This window comes from Sciurus carolinensis, chromosome 11, assembly GCF_902686445.1.
Source record: "Sciurus carolinensis chromosome 11, mSciCar1.2, whole genome shotgun sequence".
Classification (NCBI taxonomy): Eukaryota; Metazoa; Chordata; class Mammalia; order Rodentia; family Sciuridae; genus Sciurus; species Sciurus carolinensis.
In genome coordinates, this window is record NC_062223.1 from 102,551,111 (window position 1) to 102,571,033 (window position 19,923).

Here is a 19,923-nt window from a genome sequence, read left to right on the forward strand (position 1 = left end):
ACTAAGTTTCTTAGCACCTCACTGCTGTTGAGGCTGACTTTGATCCTCCTGCCTCAGTCTCCAGAGCTCCTGGGGATTACAGGTGTGTGACACCATGCCCAGCTGTAGGAGCTTTTTTACCCCTTTTTAAAGAATATGTAGCTTATTAGGTAGAATTATGAGATTTAGGATTCCCTTCTACTCACAACTACAGATGTTCCTTGACTTATGATGGGGTTATATCCCAATAAATCCATTGAAATTTGGAAGTAATATAAGCCAAAATTATACTGAAAACATCTAATCTGCTGAACAACATCATTTAGCAACATAGTGCACTATAGGGTTTCTTCTAGTTCGGGGGCTGTCTGGGGACCATAGCTCACTGCTGCTGCCCAGCATCTCTAGAATATCATACTACATATCGCTAGTCCAAGAAAAGATGAAAATTCAGAATTTGAAGCATTCTTACTACTGAATATGCATCCCTTTTACACTATCATAAAGTCAAAAAATTGTAAGTTGAATCATCTTATGTCAAGAACTGTTTACAGACTGAAAAACAGTGTTCAAAATCAGCAAGGCTCCTGGTCATCAACACATGCATTTATTGTTCACAGTTGTCTCTAACTCTTTGCAGGTGTATCCCTTTCAAGTAGAAATCTATTTCATAATTATTGATTAGCATCTAAAGTATAATGAGCATAACAAGGAAAGTTGTAATTATAAACATTTTATATTTGAGGATCTAGAATATGAGTTAGAATGAAAGAATAAATAACTTCAGGACTACATTAATTCACAAACACACACAAAATACCTTCTAAGCCATGTGTGGTGGTGCAGTCCTGTGATTTGTGATTCCAGTAACTCAGAGACTGAGGCAGGAGAATCACAACTTAGCAAGGCCCAAAGCAACCTACAATACCCTGTCTCAAAAAAAAAAAAGAGAGAGAGAAAAAAAGAACAAGGGATGTGGATTAGTGGTTAAGCACCCCTGGTTTCAATCCCCAGTACCACCAAAAATTAAAAAAAAAATATATATATATATATTATATTTTAAGATTATATATAAGATATGTTTATATATATATAAACATAAAAGTGGAGGATTCTGAAATAATGTCCCTGAGTTGAATAATCAATCTTATCAGGTCAAGTGGAAATTTCTTCAGCAAGTTGTTCCTTATAGTTTCTCTTCACGTAATTATTCTAAATCAATTAAATCTTGGGTATCCTTAATCTATCTGTATGATACAATAATTAAAACTTGTTCAAATTTCTTATTCAGTCCTCATTATTACGCTGTGAAATAGGAATCATTATAACAATTACTACCTACCAATGTCTGGCACAAAATCAGCACTCTAGAAGTGCTTTTAACAAATGTTTCACATTAATTTCATTCACCCAATGCCAGATAAGTAGTTAGCAAATAGTAGGAAGACCCAGAAACAAGGGAATAAGCATCATGAACTTTTAAAGCCATGAATAAACAAATCACAAGAAAGAGAGGAAAGGAAGCAGGGTTCTTCAGTCTTAGCAAAAAGGAAGACCGAGTCCCTGATGTGGTTCACCATGATAGTGGAATTCACAAACAGAGAGGGACAGATTCAGAGGGATTATAAACCATCTCCAATATACTTAGAGCTACATGAGATAGAGCTATAGTTGCTAGGACTCTTTTTCCCCTTCTTCCTATCAATTATTTTTTTAAAATATTTTTAGTTGTTGATGGACCTTTATTTTTTTGTGGTGCTGAGATGAACCCAATACTTCACATGTGCTAGGTTAAGTGCTCTACCGCTGAGCTACAACTCCAGCCTTCTTCTTATGAATTCTTAAGTTGATCTTCACTAACTGAGGTCATCTATATCTGCAGTATGAAAACTCCCAAAATTTGTATTTTCCAGCAATTTTTTCTAAACACTACCTTATTTGGAAGAAAGATTTTTGTCTCTTCACTCATTCATTCTGACTTCCCAGAGATCAACCCAGCCTTGTTCTTAATGTTTAAGATTATATAATCTTAAACCAACATTATTGATCTACAGAAATAAATAAAACTCTACTCCTTGAATTACAGGTTTCCTATACTCCCTTATCCTTCTATATGCATACATTTATTGACAACCATTTTGCAATGCATGAAATTAAACACACTATGGATGGAGTGTTTGAGCTCTGGAATCAGAAATGCAGGTTCAAACTCGACTTTGTCATATTATACCAGTACAATTTGGGGGCAAATATTCAACATCTGTACCCCAGTTTCCTCATATAACAGCTTGTTTTAAATTTGATTTTAATTTTTAAGAGTATAAATGAGATACTCCATTTAAAGCACTTAGCAAAGTGTCTAGCACAATATACTTAAAAAAATTTTTTTTTAAGTTGTGGATGGACCTTTTACTTATTTACTTATTTATATACAGTGCTGAGGATCTAACCCAGTGGCTCACACATGCTAGGCAAGCACTCTACCACTGAGCTATAACTCCAACCTTGTACTTTTATTTCATCAAAAATATTGAGGGCTGGGAGTGTGTAACTCAGTGGTAGAGTGCTTTGTCTAGCATGCATGAGATCCTGGGTTCAATCCCCAGCACCAAAAAACATTTTTTTTTTTAAATTTCAGGCAAAATTCATTAGTGTTTAGTAAATATGTAAAGTCTTTCAGATATCTGGTATAGTAAACATCTGTCTAGGCTGTGGAGATTAAAGTCTCAAAATTAGAATCATAGTAGCAAGAAGTTGTTTAAAATTCAAACCCATACCTTCCTTCACTTTTGGGCTCTGTGATTTCTCCTTAATTTCTCTTCTCCTACTTTTCCACATTTTTTTTGCACATATTATTTGTTAAGCATTGTCATCATAGGGACATAGAGATGGGAGACACTGTTGCAGAAGCACTCAGAAATGGTGGGGAACCAGACACATATATAAGTAATTACAATAAAATGGTAGATGCCATGATGGAGGCAAATGGCCCCATTCTTTTAGAGCCCAGAGAGGAAGTCTCTTGACTACTGTGGGGTGATGACCACTGAAAAGGGAAGTGTCAAGGAGGGCTTCCTGCTAGAAGTTAAGTCTTAACCTTGAGTATCAAGGGAAACCAGGTGAAAAGTAGGTAAGAGATACAAACAGCTGTAATTACATCTGCAGAGGCAAAAGGGTGAGAGGGAAAACAGCTTACACAAGGAAACAAAAAATGATTCAGTATGCCTGGAAAACAAACAGATGTATGGTAAAGATAGGTTGAGGAGAGAAGCAAGTACTAGGTGGTTAAAGGCCTTCCATGTCATACTGTGGAGGTTAACCCATATTTGTCCTAAATGGTACCATACCATGATCAGATTGCATGTTGGAAAGATCATTCTGACAACAGAATAGAAGATTGATGGAGCCAAATCACAATAGAAACAGGAATATGATTTGTAGGTGCTACAAAAAGTGATTGGAGGTGTAATAGAACTCTTTTATAAAGCCTTAATCCCATTCATGAGGGAGGGAACTTTCATGACTTAATCACCTCCAAAAGGCCCCATTTCTCAACACTAATGCATTAGAAATTAACTCGTTTTATTCAGTTTTCCCAGATCTGGAACACCTATAAAAATTTAAGTATGGTATATAATATATTATATAACATACAACCTTGTAATAAGAATATATAGTACTTCTGTTAATTAATTATGTATAACATTATACATAAACCCTACGTTACAATTTCCAACCTATTTTAATGCACTTGTGTCAATTTCATTGAAATATTCACAGAATTGAAAACTTGGGACCTAATGGGTTAAATGCTAACTTGAATTTTGGGGGACACAAACATTCAAAACACAACAGAAAAGAGGAGGGAGTGATAAATTGTAAAAAAGGGAGAGAGAGGTTAATAATAAATTAGATTGAGTAATGAAACAATAGAATCCAGTGGCTATTAAAAGAATGTCTTAACAGTCTGATTTCACAACTGGAGTAATTCTGAATGATGACAGGCAATAGACATAGGAACAGGTAGCTAAAGTGAGGTAGAGATGAGGGTCCACTGCAGTTGAGAGGTCAAGGAATTTTCTAAGAATTATGTTTTGAGATAATTATCTTCATAGATTTAATGATCCAGGATTTAGTGTATCTTTGTATGAGCAAGATGCCTCCCCATTTCAAGGTGCCTTAAACTGATAATTACTCAAAATGGGGATAGAGGAGAAAGAGAGAGGACAAAGAATCACATAATATTGTCTTTGTCCCTTACATGTGACTGAAATTTTAGATAAGGAACAATTAAGGTACAAAATCTTGGTTGCTGATACAGAAGCGTTTATAGAACATAAAATCACTCCCAAAAGGCTTCGATCCACTTATCAAAGTAATTTAGTTCTCAATTTAATGTCAGATGAAACAATATTGAACAAAGAAAACTCTGCTGTATCTAAGCTCTTTAATTATAGTGTTCATAGTAGTAAATGCTCTAGTTAAGCGATAGCTTCCATTACAACCTCAGCATTTTAAGCATTTTGGTTCTTGAAGTTTTCTTTCAGTTGAAGTGTTCAATGTATACTTTTTGCCCAAAGGTTTTGTTTGAATTGATCACTGGAAGGGAGTGCCTACAGGCTTCCTGAGACTGTGTTAGAAAGGGCTGTGTCATTATTGTGAAGTAACCTGTAAACAAGGGACAATGATGATAGCTGACATTTACTCAGAACTCACCATATGTCAAAAACTGGGCTAAGCACTTTATATCCATTGACTCATTTAATGCCTCAACGATGTATGAGGTAGGTGTTATTACCCCTGACGCCCATATTAAAGAACAGGAAATAAGTAACTTGTCCAGTGTCTTACAACTAGTAAACGACAGAACTGGGAAACAAGCTCAAAGCTCTAGCTCCAGATCTAGAAAATCTGTGGTTAAATGCACTTGACATTTGGGGGCAGGGCTGGCAATGAATCCAAGGAGCAGTCATGGGGACCATTTACACCAATTTCTTTCTTTATTGGGGAAAATGGGTGTACAGAGCAGTTCAGAATCTTCCGTGTCTGAAGCCTGTTCACCCAGCTCTACCACCAAGTGATATGGATTTCTCCTCAGAATTCTCTGGGGCATGTCCTGACTGGAAGAAGATTATCTTTTTGCTCAGGGGCCCTTTCCTTGCTTAATCCTATTTATACCTCTGTTTCACTAGCATTGCAGACAAATCATTAAAATAAGCAGCCAGGTTTCTTTAGAAAGGGCTAGTGGATTTAAATTTAGTGATATTGCATAATCTTGTGAATACATTTTTAAAACGCACAATCTGCGAATATACTTTAAAAAAATCACCGAATTGCTTAAATAGACCAACTGTACAGCATGTGAATTTTATCTCTGTAAAGTTACTTTCCAAAAAGGAATATATAACTTTAAAAAAATTTCATAGTTTTTGAGATTTCGAATGGACTCCTTGCATGTGAGACATCGGAATCAGGTGACCTCCTCACCCATTTAGTCTTATTCTGTTCATATTAGAAATTCAACTAAGAGGTAGACTCCCAGTGCCTCCAGGATGAACGATAAGTACAGAGGAATGCTTGTAACTGAAGTTAAGCACTGATTTTGGATGTTTGTGTACTGAGGTTTCCAGTGACTACGTTGCAAGTTTCACTGCTTAAAAAAGCTGAAGCGATTTTCAACTTAATGTTTTTGTTTTAGTAAGTTCCGTAGGGTCAAAGATCTAGTCTCGAAGTTTCAATACAGCATTTATTCAAGTTTTTTTTTTTTTTCCAAATTAAAAGGTAAGTGAAAAAATTACAAAATCAATGTTTAAAAATGAACTTTTAATAAAAATCGTTGCCTGTTAATGGTTATATTTTTAACTCAAACCTATTTTTGCGGCTTTAAGGCGGGACGGCCACTCGGCGGAGTGGGTGTAAGTGCATGTCCACGTTCTCTCCCGATTCCTTTCGGTCTTGGTCGTTTCATAAGTCCAAGCGCGCTCAACAAGCCTTTCCTGACGGCTGGCCGGGAAGGGGCCGGGCAGGGTGGGAGGACTTCCTGCGGCCAAGGGCGGCCGGGTCCTCTGCAGAGATCTGGGGGATCCGAACTCAAAAGTTCCTCGAGGAGCACTACACCAGGTCGCTGCCCGGTGAAGCGCTGGAGGAAGACTGGATTGGGGACGAGTAGGTCACGTGCGGCCGGGAGAGTCGCTGGAGGCCGGGAGTCTAGAGGAATGTAGTAACTTGCAGAGAAAGTTTTCCTCCGCAGCCGGCAGCAGATTCGGCGCGGGCGGGCGCGCAGAGGAAGGAAGAGCCGGGAGGAGGCGGAGCCCGCAAGCGGCCCGGCGGGCGGTTCTCTCAACTTTAGTTTTGGCGTCTGAGGCGAGTTTCTGTCTCAGTCGGGCGCAGCCGCCGCCGGGAAAAAGAAAGGGAGGAAGGAAGGAACAAGAAAAGGAAATAAAAGAGAAAGGGGGAGGGGAAAGGCAACTAGCTGTTCGGCCTCAGTCAAGGGAGTTTAAGGGAAAAAGTTCTCAGGGGCTGCAGGTCCGAGTTTGTCGCAGCCCCTCCCGAGGAGCAGCCGCCAGACCAGTGGAGCCGGGGCGCAGGGCGGGGGCGGAGGCGCCGGGGCGGGGGATGCGGGGCCGCGGCGCAGCCCCCCGGCCCTGAGAGCGAGGTTAGCGCCGCTCCCGCCGCCCAGCGCCGCCCTCGCCGATTCTCGCGTCTCGGCCCGTCGAGCCGGGGCGTCCGGGCGGAGCCCTCGCCGCCTGGCCAGGGGGTGCGCGTCGCGGGAGGCAGAAGCCATGGATCCCGGGCAGCAGCCGCAGCCCCAGCCGGCCCCCCAGGGCCAAGGGCAGCCGCCCGCACAGCCCCCCCAGGGGCAGGGCCCGCCGTCCGGGCCTGGGCAGCCCGCACCCCCGGCGTCCCAGGCGGCGCCGCAGGCCCCCCCCGCCGGGCACCAGATCGTGCACGTCCGGGGGGACTCGGAGACCGACCTGGAGGCCCTTTTCAACGCCGTCATGAACCCCAAGACGGCCAACGTGCCCCAGACCGTGCCCATGAGGCTCCGGAAACTGCCTGACTCCTTCTTCAAGCCGCCGGAGCCCAAATCTCACTCCCGACAGGTAACCTTGTCACCCTTCTCCCTCTTTCCCGGTCGGGCGGGCCCCAGGCTGGGGGGCGCTCGGGAGCCGCGGCCGCCAGCTCGGGCTCGGGGAGGGGGTTCCGGAGCTCCAGCGGGGGATGGGGGGTGTCTCGTGGTGAAGTGGAGGAACTGGAGGCGCCCGGCCGCGGTTGCCGGCCACTCCTCCCAGAGTCCGGAGCCGAGATTTGTTTTTCCCCTTGGAGTTTCTGTGGTTGCAGCCCCGGGGGGGCGTGCTTTCCCCCTTCTTCCTTTCTTTCTTCCCGGGGTTCCCGGGAGGTTGGCGGGAGTGGAGGGGGACGTGGGGGAGGAAGGAAGGGGGTGGGGAGAGTCGGGCCCGGGCCGCGGTGGGCTTGCACAATGCGCGCGCCTCCGCGCGCTCTGCACCTTCGCTCCCGCCGGGCCGGGCCGGGACGGGGAGGGGGGAGGGGGGCCTCTGGCATTTGTGTGTGGGTGAGTTGCCAGCGGCGGCGGAGTTTGTGAAGTTGAGCCCTGGGCCCCTTTTCCTTCGGGGCCTCTCGGTCCACTTCAGTCTCCTGGGGAGTCAAATAATTGTTCTCTTGTTTTCCAGTGTTGATTAGGGGTGGGGGTTGAACCGGTCCATTTAGTTTCTTGCTCCTTCTCTCCCTCCCCTCCGCCTCCAGCTCCCGAAAGCATTAATTTTCCTCGCGGCCCAGGCACTTTCAGAATACAGGATTTGGGCTTCCCTGCCCAGACTTTCCTGGAAGTTGTTTATGGAGTTTGTTTGTTTTTTTCTCTTTTAAATGCTTGCGCTTCTCTTTTGCCTTGGAACTCGGGCAGGCTCGCCCTTATCAAACTTAGTAAGTTCACGTGTTAGTTTCCCTAATTGCAGACTATTATTTACAGTCTGCCGAAATGCTTTTTAAATTAGCCACATCTGTACGTTGCGCAGGAACTGAGTTGCGCATTACAATACCGAGGTTTTAACACAAGCCTTTGATAATACACTGCAGGTTGACTCATAGGCCGAGTCCTGCCTAGTTCAACTGTGATTAAAAGTTAATGTTTGGGAAGCGATGACTAATTCTAGGATCGCCATTGCTTTTTAATTCCTATTGAGGATATGAACATGGCTGCTTTTCTACATACACATCGTTCGATTATTTTGCCAACTTGATTCATCATTGAAATGAAACGATTAAAATTCCGATAGGCCCTAGTAGAAGAATTATTTAGTGTAGGGTTTTCTTATTCTTTCTTTTTTTAAAGAACTCGCTTCAGGCTAAACCAGAAAGGAACTTTGCCCAAGAGTTAATTGGTTTTCCGAATACTGCAATGTAGTTAGCCCACTCGAATTGTAACTTGAGTGGAAAGAAGAGGTACCGCCTCCACTCCGATTCCCCTCCTCTTTGCAGGCCTGTTGTACTTTCTGTTGCAGACCAAAGGATTTTTGGAACTCAGAAAGAGCTCACTTAACCTGATGACAAAAACTTGGGTTAAGGAGGAGGAAGGAAAAACTATTTAGTTGCTTGCCTAAACAATTGGTTAAACTAGACTTGGGTAGGCATTTTTTTTCCCCCCATATCCCTGGAAGTGGGTTTCTGGACTCATGGGTAAATATATATTGGCATGTACCCGGTAGACAACGCAGTGATGCTGTTAGTTACATAATAGCCTTTGAAAGTATACACAGGAGATTTCACTATTCATTTTGTGGCATCTGTAAGCCAAAAAAGAATTGCAACTGAAGTGTACTTACTCTTTCAGTACATGGTTTCACAAGAATTTATATCTAGAAATTTGCAGATACATGTTATTCATAATCCCCTATAGTTTGTTAATTTTTTTAAACTGTTATGCATCTGAAAAATTATGTCTGCTAATGATTTCCTCATTAAAATTTAATCTGTTTGGAAACTCAGAAATGTACGTGACTTTGCCTTAAGGTGTGATTGCTGATTCTTTCCAGTTCCTTTCCTTGCCTGTGTGAATCTAGGAAATCCTAAGTTTTTGGATGACCAAGCCCTAATTCTAATGAAGGAATTTTAAAAATATGCAATGGATGTTACAAATCTGGGTTGCAAATATTATTTTCCACAAATTGGAAACTATAAATTCTCATATTTGCATTTTCCCATCATGGAAAAAGTCTATTTTACAAAAGAGAAAACTGAGGTTCGAAGAGGTTATGATAATTTGTTCACACTATGCCGCTTGAACTTGGAACTCACATCTTTGGGATATTGAGTGCAGAATTTTTCTGCTGTTGCATAGTTGTAAATATGTGTTTAAATTCCTAGGTTATATCATAATCGAACTGATAGTATCTATCTGCTAGGTACAAAGAGGGTTGGTTTTTCATTCCATTCATTTTTGGACAGTTCAGAATATTGAATTCATATAACTTTTGAAGGCTGATTTATTGATGGCATTTGTTCATAGTGAAAAATATGAACTTGTTCATAGTGACTTGTGTTTTCTAGGCCTAGGAAGAAATAGTAACTATTTAAAACCTAGCGAAAAAGTACATTGCAGTTCTTTGGGTTGTGTTTACACCTGGAATATTTTAGAACTTGAAAAAGCACCCATACTGCTTTGACGTCTCATTTACTTATTTATTTGGTGCAGGGAACTGAACCCAGGACCTCTCAAATGCTAAATGGTGCTCTACCACTGAGCTACACTCCAGTCTTCCACTTGCCCTTTTGGAAATTAGGTTTTAAAATTCAATATTTATTATTTAGGAACCTTTTATTCTGTACTAGTTGTCTCTAAAAGATATGGAAGACATGTTTAATTTGTAGCAGTAAAAATTCATTTAGATGAACTGCTCATCAATAAAATTACATGTTTATAGTGCATATTAAAATTGCATCATTTAAGTTTTTAAGAGATGGTCTCAGATATGTTGCCCAGACTAATTCCTGGGCTTAAGTGATCATCCCATCTCAACCTCAGAGTAGCTAGATCTACAGGTGTGGACCAACACAGCTGGTTTAAAATTATGTAATTTTAAAGTATTTGGAAGTCTGTGTTCCTTAGTATCAGATATTAAATGTTGAAATTTGCTTTTGCTCCTTAGATATTTGATTGCAATAAAATTCTATCTAGGAAATTTGAAGGATCTTTTTCTAAAATGTTTTTTGTTTTGTAAATTTTCATCTTAATATCCTTAATAGGCCAGTACTGATGCAGGCACTGCGGGAGCCCTGACTCCACAGCACGTTCGAGCTCATTCCTCTCCAGCTTCCCTGCAGCTAGGAGCAGTTTCTCCTGGGACACTGACACCCACTGGAGTAGTCTCTGGCCCAGCAGCTACACCTACAGCTCAACATCTTCGGCAGTCTTCTTTTGAGATACCTGATGATGTACCTCTGCCAGCAGGCTGGGAGATGGCCAAGACATCTTCTGGTCAGAGATACTTCTTAAAGTAAGTGAAAGTAATGTTGGAGGTAGTTATCTAAAAGCATGTATTGGAAAACATACTGAAATGTCAAGATACAGAATACTGTTTATTTTTTATATTTTCTTAATATTTATGTCAAGCTCTTGTCTTCCATAATGTGTTCTGTTTGTTTGTTTTTTTCAGTTTGGTATGAAATACCAAATACCTGTATACCTTCTTTATTTAGTATGGTTAATATTGAATGCTTGCTTAATTCTTGGTTCAGAGCCTTTTTACAGTCTTTTTGGGGGCAATATGGATAGTCCTCATTTGAGTTTATGCCAAACATGTTAGTTAGCCTAGCACAAAATAATTCTGGAGCTAAAGGACTGTCATGTCATGAAAAAATGTATGGTACTATTTATATATTGCTTTCTTTTCTTTAGTTCTGGGGATTGAACCTAGAGTCTTGCACATGCCAAACACAAACTCCCACTTAGCTATACCCCCAGCTGCATATATTTTTTTTAAATATATATTTTATTGGTGGAGAAGAATTATAAAATAAGTAGGACTTTGGGGGAGTCCTATTTGTACAGTAATTTAAATTGTCATGTGACAAACATTTTAGCTGTAGTTTGATATGCTTTATCAGTTTTTTTCCCAAAATGTGAAGAGGAATATATTTTTAGGTTTGATGTACAGTCAGTGGTAAGCTTCTTTCAAGGTCACCAAAACAATCTCTCCTGGGAAAACAAGGCCATTGGGTTATTTGTTTTTATCAGTCTTTTGTCTTTAATGAAATGGAAAAATTACATTAGGCTGAAAAGACCTAAGTAGAATTGTATCCTGTCTAATTTGAAATTATAGGTAAGACTTTAATTTTATCTGGCTTGTTTGGATCAAGTGTACACTTAATATTGTCCAAAACTAGTTGTTTGAGGCTGAAATTGCTCTTTAAAAATTCTTTTTAAATAATGAGGTTGAGATAATAAAGTGAAAATTCATGTTTTGATTCAGATTTATATTGATAGTCTACTCCTAGCAAATATAAGATATTTATTAGATCAGATAATGATATTGTTTTATTGTGTGAGTCTTAAAATGTGTTTTGTGTTGACTCTGGGTAGGTTACTACTTTGTATTGTAAAATAAAATGTTTTATGACAGACTTTTAAGAAGAGCAGAGGGAAAGGTTTGATTTGGATAAGTTTCTACAGAATTTTTTTTGTCTCTTTTCCTGCAGCTTTTTCTTCTTTTAAAAAAATTGTTTTCTGGTGTACTGGTATCTATTTCAAAGGGTCAGGTTTCAACCAGAAAAATAAAGGGCCTGAGACTGGAAAGTACACACAAGTCTGGCAAACTCATCTGCATGAGCAAGATCATTTGTTCTCAAGCAGACATCCAAAGTAAATGATTGAAAGAGCTGCTAGCTGTGAGGGATGTGTCTTGAAGGAGAGAGGAGTGGAAACAAACCAGGTTGTTAGGAAGAAAAAGAAAAAGCTGTACTTTTTTGAACTTCTCCCTGCTGGGTCACATGCTGACCTGGGGAGGTTTTTAAACAGCCTAATAGCCTGTTTGCCTTCTTTCTTTCTTTGATGCTGTGGCTGAAAGTATAAGGTTAAAAGAGCAACATTTACGTTCTTTTTCTTTTGTATCTTACCATAATTGTAGGTGACATCTGCCTATATTTCATTATTTTGAATGGTCTTTTTTTTTTCTTGGCTGAAATAAAGATTCTAGAGATTTGTTTTTAAAATTTTCCTATAGGTCCTCCTTTGAGAAGAAATGTTTCTCTTAAAGGTATTTATATGTGGATAGAGTGATTAAGGGTAGACATATCTTCCCTGCTCATCTCATTTCATCCCGCTCAGGGTAAACTAGGCCAAAGTAGGAGTTATGCCATATGAGAAATTGTTGCAAATTTGGGGAGAGCTTTCCACAGGAAGGAAAAACTGGTAAGAGGAGAGGTTAGACATTAATGTTCTTTCCATATTCTTGAGAGACTGTCATGTGAAAGTAAGATTAGGCTTATTATATGATAATCATGAGGAGGTTTTATTCTGTAGAAGAACTTTCTCATATCACTTTTCAGAACTAGAGTGCTTTTCCCTGAGAAGTAAATCTTGGTCAGTAATAGTAGATGATTTGAATTAGTTGATATCTGTTGGTATATAGAGGGCCTCTAAGCATTATATGTGGAAGATGGATGCTGTGGGCTTATAAAATTTCATATTTTTCAAAGATTTTCTGCCTTATGAACAATATACAATTTGAAGAAATATTATAAGATTAGTTTACCTTCTCAAGTTGTTAGCTATCTTACAGGCTGTATAGTTACCATGAACAGTTTATTTTTGTGTGCTAACAGCTAAATGGAATTAATATCCTCACTGAATAAAAGATGATAATCTAAACTTAAAGTTCATTTTTGTCTTAGTTTTAATGTTTTAGAATCAGTTTCTCATGCTAGGCATAGTGGCCAATGCCTGTAATACCAGCTACTGGGGAGGCTGAGGCAGGAGGATCAAGTTTGAGGCTAGCCTGGGCTACTTAGTAGGACCCTGTATCAAAATAAAATAGAAAAAAGGGCTACGGATGCAATTCAGTAGAGCACTTGCTTTGCAAGTGGGAGGCCCCAGATTCAGTCCAGTACACCACACATAAACAAAAAATGGTTCTCTTTGTGATGAATGTTCATTATGTATTTTGTGTCTAAAGATTATTATTACCAGCTAGGTGTAGAATTAAGTTTTAAACTTATTATATTCTTTACATTTATTTGAACAGTGAAAAATTTGTATGTCATTTAAAATATTTGATGGAACTTTTAAGTTACAAAGTATATCATTTATTGAGATTTATACTTGACAGTAAGAACTCTTGACTATAAATCGTCCAAACATGCAAGGTGATGTAATTTGAGAGAACACTTAGAAATGTTGACTTTGGAAACAACTAATTGTTAACTTTGTAGATAAATGCATTTTTTAAGTCAGTTGGCCCATACTCCATTTTGAAGGCAGTATAGTAAGGATTATAGCCTTCATTAGTATTTTTAAAGCCCTCCCTTGGTCATTGAGACCTTTTGGAGAAGACTTGACCCTTGTCTTGGCAAGTGATATAATGGAAATATGGTACTGGGACAGTTATCAACCATAACATATTCAAGCTCTGAGAAGATTATGATATATGTGAAAAAGATTAGTCATTATATACTACATATAATACCTTTTCTACTGAACTTCCTGTTTGAAACTAATTTCTTCAGCATAGTACACATAATACCTCGAGTTTTATTTTAAAAGAATTCTCTTTACAACTCAGTTACTGCCTTCTTCAGCTGTCTTATAGTTTTCCTACAGGAAATAGTTCTTCAAGTAGTTGGTCAACAACTTCCTATTTCTTTATAAGCTGCTGAATAACTTCCTGAATTAGTATTCTATAACATCTTGGTTACTAGGAGTGTTTTTACCTCTCAGGTTTATTTATTGACTCTTAATACCTTGTTAACTATTACCACATACAATGAAATTTTTGTACATAAGGTACTATTATAATTCAATTTTAAGAATGTGATCCAGTGATTTAACAAGCTTGTATATTTGCATTGTTTTAATATTGCAGTTCTAATAATTTTTAAAGGGTAGTTTTATTTCATTTCATTTATCATCTTCCAAATAATGGGTTAGTGTTTTTAGTCCTTGAAGATTCAAGATTTTTTTGTGTCTGGAATTCGCTTAAAAGTTATACTGAGTATCTTGATCATAGTTTAAAAAAGGTATTTTTTTCCCAGAGTTTTTTTTTTTTTTTTTTTTTTTTTTTGACACCATGCAGCATAATTTAGGCATATACCAACATTAAATAAAACTTGCCTGGATGATGTGATTGATCCCTGTAAGTGCAGTAGTTTGACTCTTCTTGCTACAACTATTTTAGAAACAAATGCTCCACTGCCCTAATTAAAGCTTCCATGATCACACTTGTTTCAGTTAAAAGAAACAAACTTTTTTGTTATAATTTGATCATATGTACCCTTCTCAAATACTTGCCCAGTGGAAAATCATAAACCCATAGGGTGCATACTATCATAATAAAGATCAGATTATTTTTAAAAAGGATCAGTTTCATAAAGAATATGACTATGCTATTTTTTTTTCTGTACCTAGTATAATTCAAATGACTTCCATTTAAAAATGAAAAGCTCTTTAGCCATTAAACATCGTGTAAGCTACAAATACGTATCACAACAAAACATAACAAAAACATTTCAAATTGCAATCATTATTTCCCTCTCTGAGGGGAGGGCCATTCTCTGCCTGTTTGTCTTGCTCTTGGAACTGAGTGGAGAGAGAAGATTAAAGTATGCCCTCAGCTCAGAAAAAAAGTGCTTGCTTCTGCTCAGTAGGTGGGCATCCCTGGGAAAAAGGGCCCCCCAATGCCATACTAATTTAGGGAGAAAAACTCAAGGAAACATATTCACTAGGGGCAGAAGAAAAATAGTTGAAAGGTAGTGGATGTGACAGAGTAAATAGAACATAAAGATTAACTGATGTTCTGGAGAAAATCATGGGGTATTTCTGAGGTGAACTAAGAAATATATTAAGAAACTAGATGCTTAATACCACAACCTAATGTCACAAGATGGTAGGCTAATAACATTCAAAAAACTACCCCCAAAACCTCTTATTAACCACTTTTTAAATAATACTAAAATAATTAAAAATTTAGGTAGTATTTGAGCAATTGAAAAAAAAAAAAAAAAGCCCAGAAAACTTTTGATTCCCTGAGATCAGTTCTTTAGTAATATAAAGAAATACATTTTATTTATGGTTGGGAAAAGAATGTAAATTAGCATTCTAACAATAACGCAGTCATGATTCTGTATTTTTACCTTAAGGCTTTTGGGGAGAGGTGAACTCTAAATTTATGTAACTTTTTAGTTACCAGAATGGGTAATGGAGTTTAGATTTAGAAAAAATCGAAGTCATTTTAGAAATCAGTTAATATTTAAAATTATTCAAAATTAATTTGCTCCCTACTGTAATAGCATAATTTAGCCATTAATTATGACTTGAAAGTTTAATAATAGTTGAGTAGCATTGTATAAAGGGAGCTTTTAAAAAAAACTGTCGTTCTATAGCTGTGGTTACTAAGTGATAAAGTTCTTTAAAAAAGAGCTTTTGATTCTAGGATTAATCAGAACTTTAAGCCATGAAAGGGACATTGCTGTTTTTATGAAGACTTGCTTCATGGTTCTGGTTGCTCAAGTACTGTAGCACCAAGATTCCCAGGAATAAGTAATGCCACCGGGGAAGCACTTTTATTTATATAGGACTTGACCCCTTCTAAAAGAAAACAAAGAAGTTTCGTACTAATCACAACAGTCCTTCTCCCCCACCCTCTCATGTTCTAGATGAGGAAAAGTAGTAAATAGTTAATTCTTATTTGGCTCTTAGCATGAGAAGAATAATACTCTTTAACATATTCAATGACAAGCTGCTATTTTTGCAAATTAACAAAATAATGGAATGGAAGTATCAATTAAAATACCAGGTTTTGCTGTCCTTGGTGTAGGTCTGCAGTCCCATCTAGTTGGGTGACTGAGGCAGAAGGACCATAAGTTGGAGGATATCCTGGACAATTTTATGAGACCTGGTCTCAAAATAAAAGGACTGGAGGTATAGCTCCAACTACTTGCTTAGCACTGGGTTCAGCTCCCAGTACCAAACATATACAAACCTAAAACAACAACCAAACCAGAAAACAAACAACAAGCCCAAAGCAAAAATGCCAGGTTCTCAAATATTTTCAGTGCTTTATTTGTGATTAATGCTTTTATTACTTCAGCTGTCTTTTGTGCTTCCCTGTTCATGGAATAATTTTAGTAGACTTACTAAATTCTTCAACTGAGTCCTGACTTAGTAGGGGTAGGTGAGGGGACATTTTGTTAAAAACTCTTTCCTCCTCCTTGTTATTGTTCATTTAACTTGAGGAGGGTTTTTGTTTGTTGTAAGGTAGGGACTTTATTTGACCAACCAACATGTTTAGAGATGTGCTTTTGATAAATGCATGAAAATTTACTGCAGAATATTTTATTAGGGGTTTAGAGTAAAGATAACCCTTTTTTGAAGTACTACTATATGCTTTGACAAAATCAAATGTATATTAGAAAGTTGTTTGAACTCACATACTTGAAGGCACTCTACTGTGTAGTAGGTTCTTGGGAATTAAACTCTCTAATCTAGGAGGTGCAACAAGATGTGGATTATTTGTACAAGACATGAATGTGGGTTATTTATAAAACTATCCTCCCTCACTTTCCTTCTTCATGAATCTGATTTTATGGATTTCTTTTAATAAGGTTTTTTTATTATAGAAGTATCACTTTCATTAGAGTATCAGAAAATTCTAGAAAGGAGAAAGGAGAAGTAGCACCTGGGTCCTACCATTGAAGAGTGTTTGAAAATACTTGCTTTCATCATTTCATTTCCAAGCATATATTTGGAATTTAATGGAGTAATATATATTACTTTTAGAAGATCCCTTGATATGAGGTTTTGGTTTTTATTTTATCTAGTAATAGGGATTGACCCAGAGTCTATGCCTAGCCAGGCAAACACTATCACTGAGCTACTTTCTTAGCTCAATACTATTAAGATTATTTTATTTAATAAAAAAAAATTTTTTTTGTATTGTGGATTGAACCCAGGGAAGCTTTACCACTAAGCCACTTCACCAGTCCTTTTTATTTTGAGACAGAGTATTGTTGAGACTCTCACTAAGTTGCTGAGGCTGTCCTCACACTTGCATTCTTCTTGCCTCAGCCACCCGAACCTCTGGGAAGGCATGTGCCACCATGCCTGGCTACTATAAGTTTTCAATTTTTTTTAGTTGTAGATAGACACAATACCTTTATTTTATTTATTTTTATGTGTTGCTGGGAATCGAACCCATGTGTGCTAGGCAAGTGCTCTACCTCTGAACCACAACCCCAGCCCCTGCTAATATTTTATGTGCTTATTCATTATTTATTTCCTTCATCCCTCACAATCCTCATTTCCTTAATCTTCCCAGCACAATTACTAGAATTTTGGGGGGTGGTTATTTTTCCATTTTATGACAATTTAGGTTTTTCCTCCACCTGAGCTTTTAAGTACTATGATTTTCTTGAAAACGGTTATATTTTCTTGGAATTGTTAATTACCTTGTATTTTTCATTTGCGTATCTGTTTCTTTTTTGTCCCACTGCTCCCATTTACCTAAGAATCCTTTGTGTTTCCTATTCTGGACTACCTGGACTTCTGGCTTCAGAGTTGTCCCATCAGGATATCCTTGACTCTCATTCTGAGAGTTCCTGCATCTATTTTCTTGGTTGGAGATTCTGTTTTTCTCTTTCTTGATTTGTTCACACTTAGAATTTGCTTATCCCTCAGAAATTTGCTGAGAAAGAGTATTTGGGCGGTTAACTGTGTTGAGTTCTTTTGTGTCTAAAAATATCTATTTGTTAACATTTGACCAGCAGTTTGGTTGTAGAGTTCAAAGTTGTTTCTGATCCCTGAAAGTTTGAAGGGTGTGCTCCCTACTTTCCAGTTTTCTTATTGAGCAGTTAAACCCAGTTTGCTTTCCTTGGGGATTGTATTCTTCTTTGGGATTCTGAAAATTCATCTACCATGGTATGAACCTTTTACAATTCGTTTTAAATACATGGTGTGGAAACTTGGTCTTCAGTGTAAATGATGCTCCTTAAAGTTTTGCAGTACAGTCTCCCTATCTTTTAGTCTTATAAAACATTTATAAGTTCCTAGATAATTTCTTTTAGTCTGTTTTATCTGTTCTCTTTTTCTGTATACCTGCTTGTCAGAATAACTCTGGTATCTTCTTTCCCCCCACCTATTTTCCTTTACTTAGATTTTTGCCCTGCTTTCTGGGATATCTCTTCGACTTTGACTTTTAAATATTTTATTTGATTTTTTTTTCAAGAAGCTGTTTCATTAATTTCCACTGGTTCCTTTGTGTGAGTGTGTGTGTGTGTGTGTGTGTACACCAGGGATTAAAAGCTCTGGGCACTCAACCACTAAGCCACATCCCCAGCCCCATTTTTGTATTTATTTAGAGACAGGATCTCACTGAGTTGCTTAGTTCCTTGCTGTTGTGAACCTGGCTTTGAACTTGTAATCCTACTGTTCTTATTTCATCAGTGTGGTAATATAGTATCTGAGGATATTATACTGGGTTTTTTTTTTTTTTTTTTTTTTTTTTTTTTTTTTTTTAGATTTTATTTTGCTGGGCTTCACTGGTGAGTAATAAAATAGGGGACCAAACCCGGAAGTTGCTGAGAGCATCTTAGTTATTTCTTCTTATAATAGCTAGTTTCTCTAGATAAAAACCTGTCAGTCTCTTCCCAAGAGGACATCAGGGTTAGTGGGTTTGCCAGGTGATTGAATCCAGAACCTTGGGGTTCACTCGTCTGACACACATACATCCCAAATCCTGCTTGGGCTGGACAGTTGTATATAAGCTGAATGGATCCAGTTTATTAAGTTGACTACATAAAGTTGCCAGTTTCCTAAGCCCCAGACAGTAATTAAAGTAAAATAGCTTTATGGAATTAGTAGTCAGCTCTCCTCCCTTCTTTTCATTCTTTCTTCAATACATAGGATAATAGAAAATATTTTTCCATATTTAAATTAACTCAATAATACTATATTTGCTTAAGTTAGCCCCGAGAGGTTTTATCTCAGTTTATATTGTTGCTTTCCCTGGCAAGTTCTCTTTAATAACTGGGGAAAGTACCTTGTGCTCAGTCTTTTAATAGACCATTGTCAATGTCATAGAATAATATTTTTCCACCTATGTACTATTCTGTGTTATGTAAGCATTTTAGACTGCTAGAATTTCGGGAAGATTGGGTTTATGTTAAGATAAGTTCACCCATAGATTGTGACTTAACTTTGTTAGGACCCTTTGCTGTTGTTGATCTTAAGTTGAATTTTTCCAGCTCTATTTTTTTTCAAAAACAATCTCCTTTTTGTTTAGGTAAAAATCTGTTATATAGGGAATCTACTAGTGGAAAAAGAGAAAGCAAACCTTTGAAAACTATGTAAAATCTTTAGTGAGGGCTGGGGTTGTGGCTGCATGGTAGAGTGCTTGTCTAGCAGGTGTGAGGTATTGGGTTTTATCCCCAGCACCACATTTAAAAAAAAAAAAAAAAAACAAAAAACTTCAGTGAACAGAACCAGACCAGAGCACTAAATGACAATTGAATAAGGGGGTTAAATGCCACCTCCCCCCAAAGTGGATACTTCTAAGTTCTGAAAGGTATTAAAATATTGAATAATGTGGCGAAGAAAAGAATAGAATCCATACATTTTAGTTAAACATGTAGAACAAGGAGATGTGCTGGAAGTAGCCAAGGTTTAAGGTTAGAAATGAGCTAAACAAATGGAGATTTCTGAGACCCTGCCTGGAATTTATA

The 19,923-nt window shown here is 38.1% G+C and overlaps 1 protein-coding gene across 12 annotated transcripts in view; it reads left to right on the forward strand.

The window, feature by feature from the left end:
- Positions 1–6,054: 6,054 nt before the first annotated feature.
- The window catches only part of Yap1 (Yes1 associated transcriptional regulator), a 114,955-nt gene continuing 101,086 nt past the window's right edge, over positions 6,055–19,923 (forward strand). For 3 of the 12 annotated variants that reach the window (XM_047516755.1, XM_047516754.1, XM_047516761.1), the window contains exons 1-2: positions 6,061–7,082; positions 10,240–10,490. In XM_047516755.1, the coding sequence (XP_047372711.1) occupies positions 6,762–7,082; positions 10,240–10,490 (572 nt within the window). In that variant the 5' untranslated portion in view covers positions 6,061–6,761. Of the gene's footprint in view, positions 7,083–10,239; positions 10,491–19,923 lie in introns of all 12 variants that reach the window. The other 9 variants (XM_047516749.1, XM_047516760.1, XM_047516751.1 and 6 more) reach the window with 7 other exon arrangements.